Below are 14,947 nucleotides of genomic sequence, written 5' to 3'. Positions count from 1 at the left end.
CCGTGTTTTGAAAATGGCCTTGACACCACCATGTTTATTTTCTCTGTCCTAAATCAATATCCATTAGTCAACCTGAAAGAAAATACACGGTTCATTTCACGATACAAAACAGAAAAAATATGCTCTATGAAATTGTGAGTAATTATCTGTCAATGCACCCACTGTTTAAACATTCTTTGAAATGTTTGGATCTATAATAAAAAAATAAGTGTAAAATCTATATATAGTGAATTCAAGCCTATACATTTTTATTTTTACTTTCACCTTTTTATGGTCACACTCAGGGGATATCTGCTTTGTACTTTACATTTTATGGGGCTGAAAAATTGCGCCTAATAAAAGCTAATGATGTGGATGTCTTATGCTGCCATTACGAAGTCTTAGAATGTGTTTCAACTCTACATGTGTATTAGAAAGCACTTTCATAATTAGATTAGAATGTATTTTTAAAGGGCATCTGTCAGCAGATTTGTACCTATGAGACTGGCTGACCTGTTACAGCTGAAGGCATCTGTGTTGGTCCCATGTTCTTATGTGCCTGAATTTCTGGTGAAAATTATGTTTTAACATATATGCAAATGAGCCCCTAGGAGCAACGGGGCACTGCTCTCTCTGCAACTTCAATGTTCTCTCCATTTTTGATTGACAAGGCCAGGCAGTGAAAATGTGGGCATAACTACTGGGAGGTATGTCTATATACATAGAGCCAACATATTCCGCAGTGCTGTAAAGAGATTGTCCCAAATTCAATGAAAATGTTGCCCCCAGTTGGCTTCAGTCCCAGGACTTCAGCACTGCAAGGCAACCATGCTAACCACTGGGCCACCATGGAGCCCGTAGGGAAGGAAGGATCAGAAATGTTATAGTTCTGTATCACAGTAATTGAGCTACTCAGAATTATTCAGTGTATTTTATTCCATTACAATTTTTCCAATGGAAATACTGGCTGTACATAATATAAGGTATCTGTATGTGTTCTTTATTCTGAGCAACATAGATGTCTTCCATTATACAATTTTACATAATAGTACACTATCAGCTGAAGGTCACTGGTGATGAATTAAATATGTAGTAAAGATAAAGTTATGATCCTGCAGTGAATTTAACTCACATTACACCAACAAAATTGCCATTTAATTTGTGTTAGTCTGAAAGCATTTGTACACTGGCTAACTGACTTTTTTTTTAAGCAGATGATTTACCCTACAATTTCCATGATAAGAAAATTGCATCCTTGACACACGAAGTAACACAATATTATTACAATTAAATCGAGCAAAATCCGTCATTGTGTCCAGACTCTGCCTTGTGGTTATTAAACCAATGAAATTTTTTTTTTTAAAGTAATGGTTACTGAGACTACAGTCAGAGGAATTAATTAAAAAAAAAAAAAATCGTTTCTGCCGTCAGAAGTTTTTCACTTTTTTTGCCAGTAGAATGTCTTATCAACCCACATTAGCAATAAAATATAGACAGATTATTTATAAACAGTATAATTAGAGACATGAAATCTCCTCATTTGCCTCTGTATGAAATTAAAGGTGTACAGAGGTACTGTAGGACCTCATACAAGACTATAGAGGCCACCTTTCAGCTTCATAGAACTTAGTGGTTATATGGAACCATAATACCACTATGTGCATGGGCCCTAAAGAATGGCAGAATAGCATTTGTTAAATTGTATTTTGCCCCAAATTCAAACCCGTAGTGATTACTAACCATTTTCCACATTTTTTATTCAACTATAGACTAATATAGGGATGCTCAACCTGCGGCCCTCCAACTGTTGTAAAACTACAACTCCCATCATGCTCGGCTGTAGGCTGATAGCTGTAGGCTTTCCAGGCATGCTAGGAGTTGTAGTTTTGCAACCGCTGGAGGGCTGCAGGTTGGGCATTCCTGGACTAATATATGTTGCCACATTAAGTGAGATAGTAGTTCTGGTGTTCTCGTCATGAAGATCCAGACGAACAGTACCATAAAGAATGCTATACTGGACTGATGTAGTCTAAATGAGTCCTTAAGCAGCTAGAATCCTACATCAGACAAATTTTGGTCAACATTCCACTCTCAAATCTCCAGCAATTGGTCTCCTCACTTTCCGAAGACTGCTGAAAGAAGAAGGGATGCTACACAATGGTGGCCTTGTGCCAACTTTTTGGGAATTAGCAAATCTTTCCTTTATACCTTATCTCTGAGTAGGCTTCACTACTGGTTTTGCCTCACAATAACTGATGGAAATAACTGATCAAACAACTGATGTGTGACCTGGGCCTAAGGCTGCATAGAAGCTGTAGACCCCTTTTTAATCAAGACTATTTTGAAAGGCGGCTCATTCCTTTATTTCATATTCATTGGGACAATGAAGCCAAATTACTGTGACGTTGGACAGAGCTTTTAGGTTTTAATTTAGGTAAGATGTCATGTGAAGTTTTTTTATTATGTGCCATAAGGCTCGGACTGGCCCACAGGGGTACAGGGGAATTCCCCGGTGGGCCCCTGGGAAAAGTGGGCCCCTAGTCTCCCACCCCCTGCACAAGTGGCACATACTGTAACACAGTAGACTTACTGCACTTCATACATACATATATACAATGTACAGAACCCTCAACCTGCCTATGTTCATATAAAAAACTTATTAGATTATTTATTATATTTGAATGTATCCATAGGGTGGGCCCCCAAAATAAATTTTACTGGTGGGCCCTATGTACCCCAGTCAGACACTGTGTGCCATAGCAGTCTGCAGAAATATCCTAACTAGCCCACCGACGATTGCTATATATAAATGGGACCAGAACTGGTAGCAAATTGCTCATTCAACAAGAATAATTAAATTATAATCTGTCATAGTCCAGGGACTAAATGTCAATGGAAAATATTTTACTGCTATATAGAGAATCAGGTACGGTTATGGCCATTATGAATAATGTTTTACCACTGCATTAAATAGTCGCTAATAGGAACAATTATTGGTTCGTGTAGCATTTGTTTGGCACAGATGTAATTGGATGCCCTATCAGTAACACATTGTCCCAAAGGAAAGTGTAACAGCCAAATGTTTTCCCTAGGAATCGTTGATTGACAAGACACACACTTAATACATAGGATGCTTCTCCAGTCAATATGGAAATCACACACCTTCCTCTCCCTCTAATTGCTGCATATCCTCCCTTCCTTGTGTATGCTAATAATGAACACACGCACACAACAATATTCTGCATAATTATGCCATTAATTGGGTTGCTAGGTCGCCTCACCAGGTCAAAGGGCACAATAGAACAAAAGTGATTAACACTTGAAAGCCAGAATGTGACCAGTGACTACTGAATTTAATATAGATGGTCACAGACATGTGTAATCACACCAAGCCATTATCACAGGGGATTATTACCAAATTATCTGTAACTGCTGAACTGGGACAAGGGGCAGGCTGGACAGGCAGCTGCCTGGGGGTTAGGGTCACGCACTGAATTCCTCATTTGTTAATAGATCACAAAGGAAAGTTGTTCATGTCAAGTCTTCGGTTGTCTTCATGGTCAGCAATGACAATAATTTCTATGCCAAGTGAAATATATATAGTGCTTCCGGGAATATTCTGAAATAAAATGTATATTTAAACCTCATTCTTTCAGCTGTCGAAGTTGATCCAGAAAATGAAAAAAATGAGGTAGAAGCCAATTTTCTTCATCTTAGTGGAAAACAAATCTCCTTCCTGACACCAATCAGGCAATCAGAATAACTTCCTGGATCAACAACCCTTCTCCTAAACTCTAGTAGCTATAACCCCTAGAGATACATCCAGGCTCCTCTTGAACTCTTTTAGTGAATTCACCATCACCATCTCCTCTGGTAGAGAGTTCTATAGTCTCACTTCTCTTACAGTAAAGAACGCCCTTCTATGTTGGTGTAGAAACCTTTTATCTAGACGTAACAAATGTTCCCTTGTCATAGTCAAAGTATTGGGTATAAATAGATGATGGGATAGATCTCTGTACTGAACCCTGATATATTTATAGATAGTTATTAGATCTCCCCACAGCCAAAACCCTAATTTTGATAATCTTTCTGGGTACTGTAGTCCACCTATTCCATATATTACTTTAGTTGCCCTCCTCTGAACCTTCTCGAGCTCTGCTGTCTTCCTTGTGCACTGGCACCTAAAACTACACAACACTCCATGTGTGGTCTGACTAGTGATTAGTAAAGTGGTAGGACTATGTTCTCGTCATGTGCATCTATGCCCCTTAAGATCCACAGCAGTACACGTATGTTGTAGAGTACATCATCATATAACACCACATAATGCATCAATAGCCACCATTAAAGTATGGTTACAAGTGGCGACCTAGATTGTTGCAGGTAAATAAAAGAAAACGGAGATGTCCTTAATTTTTCTAAGCCGGAAAGAGCAAACAGGGCTGCTTTCCATTTCACAGCGGCGTATTATTGTGAATATTCAGCCAGTCCTATTATTATCAGTTCAACATTAGGAAGAATAGGCGCATAAATGGAGGCTATAGATATAATGATTGTGGTCTATGATCCAAGGGTAATAATAATTATGTCTATTGTATGTCTGATCAATGGAAATCTCCTCCGCCGGTGAGTACACTTGTTCTCAGCTGTTAGTGGAAAATACTAAGCCTCACATTTATGAATCAGTTTACAACAGTTTTTTTGTATAAAGTAGCTCCAAAAAATAGCAATTTGCAACAAAAAAAAATTTGCGATTAGAATATTTGTGATCAACACTAGTCACTACTACTAAAGCTAGAAAAAGGCTCAAATATTGGCACTAATCTACCCCTGCTTATAGTAATTTATTAAGGGACATACATCTTTTCATAAACTGATGAACTTCTCTCCAGCAATCTTCTTTTTTTCTGGTACAAGTTTTACATAATCTGCCTCTAAATGCTATGAATGATCCAAGGAAATATTGAGATGCAAAGAAAATGTATGTTATATAGACAATTTTTTATCTAAATATACATCCATTCAAATTATTGAGGGTTTATGTTGATTATTTTATATTTGATTTCGTAAAAGTTAATGCTTACTGTGATAGCATTTAATTAACCTGGGATTGGCATTATCTGTCTGCAGTGATATTTGGGAAAATCATTACTATCATGGGAAATATCTATTATTATGAATCACAAACAATACTCATAAGGCTGGCGTCACACACAGCTATTTGTGGAAGTTTTTGATGTTTAAGCCAAAGCCAGAAGTGGATCTAGCAATAAAGGGGTTATTCAGGAATTGTTAATGTTCACCGATCCTCAAGATAAGTCATCATTATCACATTGGCTGGGCCCGAGTCCCGACAACTCAGCCGATCAGCTCTTTCAAAGAGCTGCTGCACTGACCGGAGCTCTGGTGAGTGATGGAGGCTCCCCTGTAACTCAGGAGAGATGAGAATGCTCCTTTAGGAAATGGATCATCTAGAAATACTAGTGTTTTGGCACATTTCAAAATAGCCCTAAAAATCATTTTAAACCATAACTGCCCAATAATCTATGATTCTAAAACAGGTGAACATTTGAAAAGATTGTATATTTTCCCTCCTTGTCTATGGGCTGTATCTGGTATTGTAGATCAACCCTATTCAAGTGAATGTGGCTGAGCTGCAATAGACAAGTGTAGCAGGAAAAAAAAAGATTTTTATTTCCAATCTCAGAGACAAAAATACAAGCTGTATTAATAGTGGGTAAAGGCGCTGACAAATTACATAGGTTACTTGGATACTTGGTTACCTGCACTAGAGTAGGACCAACATGGTGGCTGCCAGGCAGAGCAGTAGTTTTTTATTAGGTCATTAAAAATGAATTGTCAGTTGATTACGCATTGATGACTGTGCTGTTTGACAGGCGACCAACAAAATCTCAGACTCACTAACAATAAAAAATATTTTTTTTCTACGATCTATTAGAAAACCACTGCAATTTGTAGTTTTTTGCTTCATCTCAACCGCCCACTAGTCTTCATGTGTTGCCCTACCCTCAAAGTTAGTTTGATTAAGCATCAGTATAATAATCTGGAAAATCTGTAATCTATCATCAATTGTTTGAGGTTAAAATATGAGTCCGAGCTGCCATAACAGACAGAGCCCATGTACATCTATCTCTCCTGACTGCCTCCCAGCTTGACAAACATATCTGTGTGTTCTACGGGAAGAGAAGAGAAAACCGCTGCCAGGCACTTCTGCCAGTGGCTGATCCCTCAGGAGAACAGAAGGATTGGGCAAAAATATTAATTTCACCCGATCCTTGCCTCCACCAACATCATCAGACTGGAAGAGTTGGCCTAGCCCTCTGCTTTCGGCAGGTTTAGCCAACAAAAGACCAGCTTGTATGGCCAGCTTAGAGTGGGTCATACCATATGAAATAAAACAAAACTTGAAACTATGTAGAACTAGCTGAAGGACCCGGCTTTGCACGGGTATATTAAATCTATTTTATTTAATGTTTAATGTGTGTGTTGTTAAAAGATATTGACAGTATCCACTATAACAGTGACATCCAGGGCCCCCACCGTTTAACAGTGCCCCCCCACAGTGCCCCTTCTACTTAAAATGGGAACTCCACAGCAGCCCACCCCTTTAACTTTGACCTTTACAGCACCTGCCCCTTTAACAGTAAGTTCCACAGCATCCCACCCCCTTGACAGTGATCTCCACAGGGGCCCATCCCCTTAACAGTGACCTCTACAACACCCGCCCCTTAACACTGACCATAGGTTACAGTCCCCTTAACTGACCTCCACCATTCCTGGCCCTATTAACAAAGACCTCCACAGCGACTGCTCCTTTAACAGTGATTGCCACAGTACCCTGCTCCCTTAACAGTGACCTCCACTGTACCCCGCCCCTTGAACAGTGACCTCCACAGAGCTCCGTTCCCTTAAAATGTGACTTCCACAACACCCCCACCCCCTTAAAAGTGACCTCTACAGAACCCTGCCCCTTAATAGCACCCCTTAATTACCTCTATAGCAGACAGTCCCATTAACTGTGACCACCACCATTCGCTGTCCCCGTAACAGAGACCTCCACAGTGCCCGTCCCTTTAACAGTGACTCCACAGCATCCCACCCCCTTAACAGTGACCTCCACAGCGGCCACCCCTTTATTAGTGACCTCCACAGTACTCATCTCTTTAACAGTGATTTCCACAACACCCTGTCCCCTTAACAGTGGCCTCTACAGTAATCTGCCCCTTAACACTGACCTCCATAGCAGACCGTGCCCTTAACTGTGACCTCCACAGCAGCCTGACCCTAGGGTAGCCAGAGGTCCGGTTTTAGGACGGACAATCCGGCTTTCAGACTCCCTGTCCTCCTTCCAGTGCAGGGCCTGGACGGATACAGGGATGTCCTTTTGAACAGCTCACTCTCAGACAACAGCACTGTGCTGTCTGAGTGTGAGCTGCAGGGAGAAAGTCACCGTCCCTCCCACACCTGCAGCTGACAGAAGTTGATTTTTACCTTCATTTTTTTCAATCCCCGTCAGCTACGAAGTGGGAGGGGACGTGGCCTAACCAGATCAGGGGTGTGGCTTTGCGGGACCCGGGGGGCGGGTTTTTTAAGTCTGTCTTTTGAAAATGGCCTGAATGGCCACCCTACCTGCCCCCTGAACTGTGACCTCCACAGCACTCCCTTAACAGTGTCTTCCACAGTGCCCTGCCCCTTTAAAGCTGACCTGCAGCAGTGAAGAAAAATGGCTGGGTTGTTATGGAAACCTGGTGTAAAACTGTGTGTATGTGGAGATTAAGGACCTGCGAGCTTCTATTATCTGATAAGGGGCATGTGACCGTGTGTATGGCATTAGGGATATGAAAAGAAAGACCTTGCAGGCTTCTATTGGCTAATGTAGGTCAGGTGATATACCATATTTGCATTTTTTTTTTAATATCTCAGGAACGGTACATGCTAGAGAGCTGAAACCCAGTCTAAAACCTCCCCGGGCACCTGGTGTACCTGTGTGCCAAATTTCGTGATTGTAAATGCGATGGTGTGGATTCCTTTAATGAACATACATACACACACACATATATACACTCAACTTTATATATTAGATTAAATAAAAACTTTTTTTATTGCTTCCTATTTAAAGTTTGAAATGTCAGCTCAATGTCACATTGTAAGGATAGCAGAATCCATAAAAGCCAACATCAGTGGGATCCCCTGTGAATATAATCACGTCACTAAACGCATTTTACTCCAAGACATCCTACTAGGGGCTTCATGCTCATTTTATAAGATCTATTGTGCGTTACATTTCATGTGATTTTTTTTCTAATGGAAATGCGTATTTGAAGAATCAATTTATTATAGCTAGGCATGCTGGACACACAGTGTGTAATAATTGCTCTGCTCAAAGCTGTAACTTAAATTCACAGATGTAGAGAAATCAGGATAACAGCAAAAATCTGTTAATGATCAAAAGTGCTGCATCCAAAGGTTCAGTGACTCAGTCCACATGTATACCAACACTATACAAAAAAGTGATTATTCAGCTATTCACAGGAACAGAACTATTGATTCAAATAACAAAGAACGCAATATAAATCTCTCTGGCTGGGAAAATTGATTTTCCTTCTTCCATTTTTCTTGCCTTGAAGTTCCTTTAGGCAGTTAATCTTTGTTCAATTCAACTTTCCAATTCTCCCCATGAATGCAAAAATAATTATAAGTTCTTCAAAAAAAATATGCATGCAAAATAAATCATTTTGTGGCATGAAAATGCTTCCATGTCTATAATTGATCTCCACTCAGTAACGTGTGAAGTTTGTGTACAGACGTAAGAAGATTGTGCTTAGTGCAAAATGTTGATGGATACGTATCGCATTTCCACGAGTTGAAAGTACTGATAACATTAAAATCAGTAGGTGGCCGGAAGATGAAATCATAATATCTTTTCTCTTTAAGGCACAAACTCCAGTATTAAGACTGCCGTCTTAATAGCAAATCTTGCTGGTGGATGATCCACCAGAATTATTAAGAGTAAATAAATAAAAATAAATAAAATAAAAATATTAATTTCGCCCAATCCTTGTCTCCCCAATGTCATCTGATGGGAAGAGTTGGCCGAGCCCTCCGTTCTCGGCAGTTTTGGCCGAGGAAAGACTAAGGTGTATGGCTAGCTTAAGAGTGGATTATGCCATATTGTCAGGACTTCAGTACGCCAGAAAAGAAACATATGCCAGCAAGAGAGCTTCGTGGGATTCTTGGTCTAAGGGCTTGTTCACACGACCGGCCCGCAATACACGGGGCACCAGCCGTGTGCATTCCACATCACGGATGCGGACCCATTCACTTGAATGGGTATGCAAATCCAGAGATGCGGAACGAATGCACGGAACGGAACCCCACGGAAGCACTACGGAGTCTCCACACCGCAAAAAGATAGAACTTGCTCTATCTTTTTGCGGAACGGACGGATTGCGGACCTCATTAAATTGAGTGGGGTCGCAATCTGCATGGGGCAGCCCCACGGTCTGTGCCTGTGCGTTGTGGACCACAAGTTGCGGTCCACAGCACAGGCAAGGAGGGGCAACGGTCGTGTGAACAAGCCCTAAATGTGATCCAGTTTTCTGGCATACTTGATGTTCAATATGTTAGGCCACGTGGGTCCAAAGACCCCTCAGACACATAAGTCTAGTTTCACATGAGCGTATTCAGTCCGGAAAACACACTCCTGTGTGGACTCTTCTGAAGTGAACTCGCAGCATTCAAATTATTTATGACGCTGCAAATCCCCATCTCACCGCTGGTCTACTGAACTGTAGTTACATAATGCAGTGACTACAGTTCAGTAGATCAATGGTGACATGAGAATTCACAGCATCATAAATCATTATGATGCTGCAAGTTCACTTCAGAGGAGCAATGTTCAGTCTGGGAGTTACTGTTCCCACGTCAAGAGTGTTTCCCAGACTGAATACACTCATGTGAAACTGAAGAAGACATCAGAATTAGATAAAATACATGGTAGCTGGAGCCTGAATTTACACTGAACCTAATAACTTCAGGTTACACCTCCGAGTCTGCGAGGCACATTGTTGGAGGCTGAGGAACTGAAAAAAAAACTGTAGTAGTGGTACTAGACAAACAGGGAAAATGTATTAACCCCCTAATATACCATGGACCAAGTACCAAGTATTGAAACTCACTTTTACCCACTAGAGAATAAAATATTAACTCTAGGCCAACAGGTATTTACCTCTTCTTCTATCTAAATTACCATGGAACAGGCCACTATCCTTGACCACCAGAGATAACAACATTAACATCTCCCCTACGGCCCTACCTCTGAGCAGCAGAAAGTTGGCTGCTCACTCAGTTGAATAGACCGGTACATTTACAAGCAGTGATCTCCTTCACAGTATGAAAATGAGGGATGGCTACTGCGAACCCTCGTGCCCATACAAAATCATTGTTTTGGGGCAGAAGATCGCTGTTTAGACCACATAATTTGCTGCCCAGAAACGATGATTGGTGGTGCCTGCATGAACAGGAGGATCACCCAATGAACTAGCGTTTTGCCCATTCATCAGGTGATTGACGTGCACATTTAGACAGGCAGATTGTCAGGAACGAGCATTTGCAGAAACATTTGTTCCTGATAATCTGCCCGAATATCAGGCCGTGTAAATCCTATAGACCACCAAAGATATTTTAATTAGCCTGCTTTTTTTTTGTCTAATACTGTAATTCAATACATGTAATATCCCTGAAAAATATGGCATGTTTACTGTTGTCCCATATCGCTTCAGCCAATCACTGTCCTCAGTGGTATACAGCCCGCTGAGACCAGTGATTGACTGCAGCAGTATACAGGAAATCACTGCTGCAGCCATAACAATCCATCACTAGCTGCAACCGGGAGCAGGAGAGCTGTGTCGGAGGGTCCCGTGAAGGTGAGGTAAGTTATTTTATTATTTATTATTATTTTAGAAACCCCACAGCAGTAGAATAGCATTTCAATTTGGACAACCTCATTAACAACTGTTTTACGGTAATATAGAGTGTTTACAGTATTATAACACATCCTTAATTTTTTGTTATTCCATGTGACCCCCTAGTTACTGCTGTTAATTCATGTTATTGTAGGTCACAGGGTCTAAATCAGTCTCCTTCCCCCTCTAGGAGCTGATAATATAGTAGGAATATTCTCAGTTATACTGTCATGCTACTGTGGAGACTCTGCTTATTCCCTGACTGGTAGGGAGGAAAGCTATCTCTACTAGCTGCTGTATGGTGCATAGAGGATCTCTGTGCAGAGACTGGTCTGTGGGAAGAGTGACTGAGCATGCATGTCCACCAGCACTCAGTTCAGTAGGTGGATGTGCACACTGCTATACACTTTGAACACCAGGTGGTGCCATACTGTGTAACTGTTATGACTCTTCACACAATAATTTTGTAACAGCATGTAAACAGGAAACAGTATTCATTTTTTCTAGCCTATAAGGTGGCTGTAATGTGTACAGATCTTGCCCCTTTAGATTCTGTATTCACTAGGGGTACTTTTTGCTAATCACTAATTATTGCTGTCGTTAAGTGAAACACTGCCAGTGAAAATGGAAAACAGGGAGATGATGTACTATGAGAAAATCTACACAGACTGTAGCTGATGGCCAGGAAGATCTGCCAGCTTTAGAGAATGGCAGCTTCTCAAAAGTTCGATTTTAAAAAATAGCAGAAAGTATGGCAGACTTACAGTATCGTCTATTGATAGTGGATCCAAATGTCACCCTATAGGGTCCACTGACTGTCAAGGTGTCAGTCAAACTAACATATTTGCCAATGGAGGCTCTGACTGCAGATATGAAAATAGCAAAACTGTTAATTGGGTTGTCCAAGATAATTAGAAATCTCGGAAAACCCCTACAATTGCATAAAATAAAAAAACATGATATGCTCACGCGTTTCTCCAGCACTTTCTCTGCAGCGCTGCTCCGGTACTCCTGCCACTGTTTACAACCAGCGGTGGTTATATGCTTGCATATGGCATACGACCACTGCATGTCCTCAGGTGTAGACCACTGAGAACAGTCATGTAAAGTCTCTACTAAAAATCAATTAAGCGTTTCATTAGAGGGGTTTTCCAGGATTTTACTACTGATGACCTATCCTCAGTATCTTATCAGCTTTTTCTAGGCCAGTGACGACACATTCATTGGTCATGTGGCCTAGGAGCAGCTCAGAACCATAGAAGTGAATGGGGCTCAGCACGATACCAAACACAGCAGCTATACAATGTACGGTACTGTGCTTAATAAGCACGGAGAAGGCCGGGCAGCTGATCAGCGGGGGTCCAGGGTGTCAAACCCCCACTGATCAGATACTGATGACCTGTCCTGAGGATAGATCATCAGTAGTAAAATCCCAGAAAACCCCTTTAAAATTAAAACAATAATTCCAAACTTACCTGATTGTAGGCAAATGTGTCTGAAGCAAGTAGTAAAAACCAAAGGTAAAGTACTGGATTCTGTCAGGACAAAAGAAAAACAATTCAAACTCACTCACCTGAGGGTGTAGAATTCTGTGCCATTACTATCACTAAGCTGACAGTGGAAGCTTTCTAAAGCTAGACAGATATGCAATAGATAGACTTAAGATGGATAGATAAATAGATAGATAGATAGATAGATAATTGATAGATAGATAATAGTTAGATATGCGATAGATAGCGATAATAGATAGATAGATAATAGATAGATAATTGATAGATAGAGATAGATAGATAGATAGATAGATAGATAATTGATAGATAGATAATAGATATATGATTGATAGATAATAGATAGATAGGAGATAGATATGCGAAACATAGGTAGATAGATATACGATAGATAGATAGATAGATAGATAGATAGATAGATAAGAAAAAAAGAGCAGTACAGTAATTAAAGTGAAGAATGTTATTTATTGTTCATTTTTTGTTCAGTTTTGTCTTTATTATGATCATTTTTTTTATCTTACATGTCCCCCTTCCTCCCCTCCTCCTCCATAAGGTCATACAAGACTTTTGGGGACATTTTAATATTACATTTTTTATTGCTGATTTCTCCTGTGGTGACATATTAGTCCCAGTTACAGAGGGAAATACAGACCCCGAAGGTTTCTCAAGCCTCACTAAAGCGCTGATCTGGGTCTGCCAAAACCTGGCAGCTCGTGCAGTTATCCAGCCCCCTGTGATGACATAATTGCTGATCTGTGCACACAGCACTCATTAAAGGGGTTGTAGAGGGGATTTATATTGATGACCTATCCTCAATATGTCATCAATATCAGATCGACAGGGATCCAACTCCTGCCACCCCCGCCGATCAGCTGCTTAAGGAGAAGACTGCTCTTGTTGCAAGCATTGCTTCCTCTTCAAGATTACCCTGCACAATTGGGATCAACACATGTAACTACACTGCACCACCCTGCAAACTGGATGGCGTGCCGTGTAATCTTGAAGAGGAATAAGCGCTTGCACGAGAACCACCTCCTCCTCCAACAACTGATAGGCAGGGATATCGGGAGTCGGAACCTGATATTGATGACCTGTCCTGAGAATAGGTCATCAATATAAACCCCCTGAACAACCCCTTCAAGCACCATGTATACAGCAATGGAGAAGGCTGTCTCTGCCCGGCTCTCACTGACAACAGGCTCCCGACTTCTGCGGCTGCACAGTTAGTGTCCCGCTGCCATCTTTGCAAGGTCGTTCAGGAATGTCCTTGCAGAGGTAAACACGGACCAACTGGATGTACAGTATATAGTCAAGGAGCAGTCCAGAAGTGGTTATAAAGCATAATGCATTTCAGATTGGCCATCAATAAAAATAAATAAAGTATTCCAAAATTAATCTTTGATTTCCTATTTATAAATATATCTTACAAAAAGGGCAAAGAAACATAAAAATGATACCAATAATTTCAATAAAATTAAGCGTGGGCAGGAATGACGGATGAGTACTAATGTATTCTGCATCTCCACTGCAATCACCTATAATCTCTTACACACATTGGCCAGAAATATTGGAGCAGTTGGTCACTTCAGAACTGAATATCTTACCGAGCTGCGGATAGATTTGTAAATGCAGCCCATCCAGATTATATCCAGTCACAGGGATAACGTGTTCATGAATTGGTGAATATATAAAAGTAGCTGACCTCCAGAACATTATTTGTCTTTATTCCTAAAGTATAACCAAGAGGTCATAATATAGATGTAGCCGGGCTGGGTTTGTCATTTACCTCTTTGGGTTGAAATCCTCTATGAAGACTCCTAGTGCTCTAAGTTAAAATATCTTACAAGAAACGTATCACACTTTCACGAGGAGTTATAGCAAACACACAATCTCAGCTCTGCTACATTTGTAGAGGACTTTGGGAGAAATGAAATGCTAGCCTCGCTTTATAGTCTTTTTTTTTTTGCACATTTTTGGAAATGTGTTGCTCAGTTTGCAGCGTAGCTTTCGTCAATGAGATAATACCAAAAAAAATGCTAAAAAGGGGGAGAGATATTCATCGAATTGTCGCTGTGATTCGTTAATCGTTCAGATCATATCAAACAAAACTTTTTTTCTTCCAAATTATCAGATTAATTCCACCTAGAGGAGACGGACAACAGTTAAACTCACCATGACTAAAGGACAGAACCCGTGTTTGCTTTAGGGCGACACGCGCGTTTGGCTGAGCTGTTGTTTTTTTAAAGACTATTAGTCGTGGTCCAAAGGTCACATGTGACGCTGCATTTTCATAAGGAGGCCATGCGCCATCTGCTGGATTAATAGGGTTTGCTATAGGAGATAATAAAACAAAGGATATAATCACCGTTACACCATTTCACACTATTCCAGATATTTAAATCATAATTCACCAATAAAAAAAATGTGATAAAACCATATGGAATATTGTGCCCAAACTCTACACAACTTTTGCTC

At 40.6% G+C, this 14,947-nt stretch overlaps 1 protein-coding gene across 1 annotated transcript in view; it reads right to left on the bottom strand.

The window, feature by feature from the left end:
- Nucleotides 1-14,714, bottom strand: part of LOC122935871 (bifunctional protein GlmU-like) — a 65,029-nt gene extending 50,315 nt beyond the window's left edge. The window contains exons 1-2 of the mRNA XM_044291780.1: nucleotides 14,645-14,714; nucleotides 12,440-12,499 (exon numbers count right to left, since the gene is read on the bottom strand). Of these exons, the coding sequence (XP_044147715.1) occupies nucleotides 12,440-12,499; nucleotides 14,645-14,647 (63 nt within the window). The 5' untranslated portion in view covers nucleotides 14,648-14,714. The remainder of the gene's footprint in view (nucleotides 1-12,439; nucleotides 12,500-14,644) is intronic.
- Between the last annotated feature and the right edge of the window lie 233 nt (nucleotides 14,715-14,947).

Source organism: Bufo gargarizans, chromosome 4 (assembly GCF_014858855.1).
Source record: "Bufo gargarizans isolate SCDJY-AF-19 chromosome 4, ASM1485885v1, whole genome shotgun sequence".
Lineage (NCBI taxonomy): Eukaryota > Metazoa > Chordata > Amphibia > Anura > Bufonidae > Bufo > Bufo gargarizans.
Note: the sequence above shows the minus strand (reverse complement) of the source record. Positions and strands in the feature narration are given on the sequence as shown.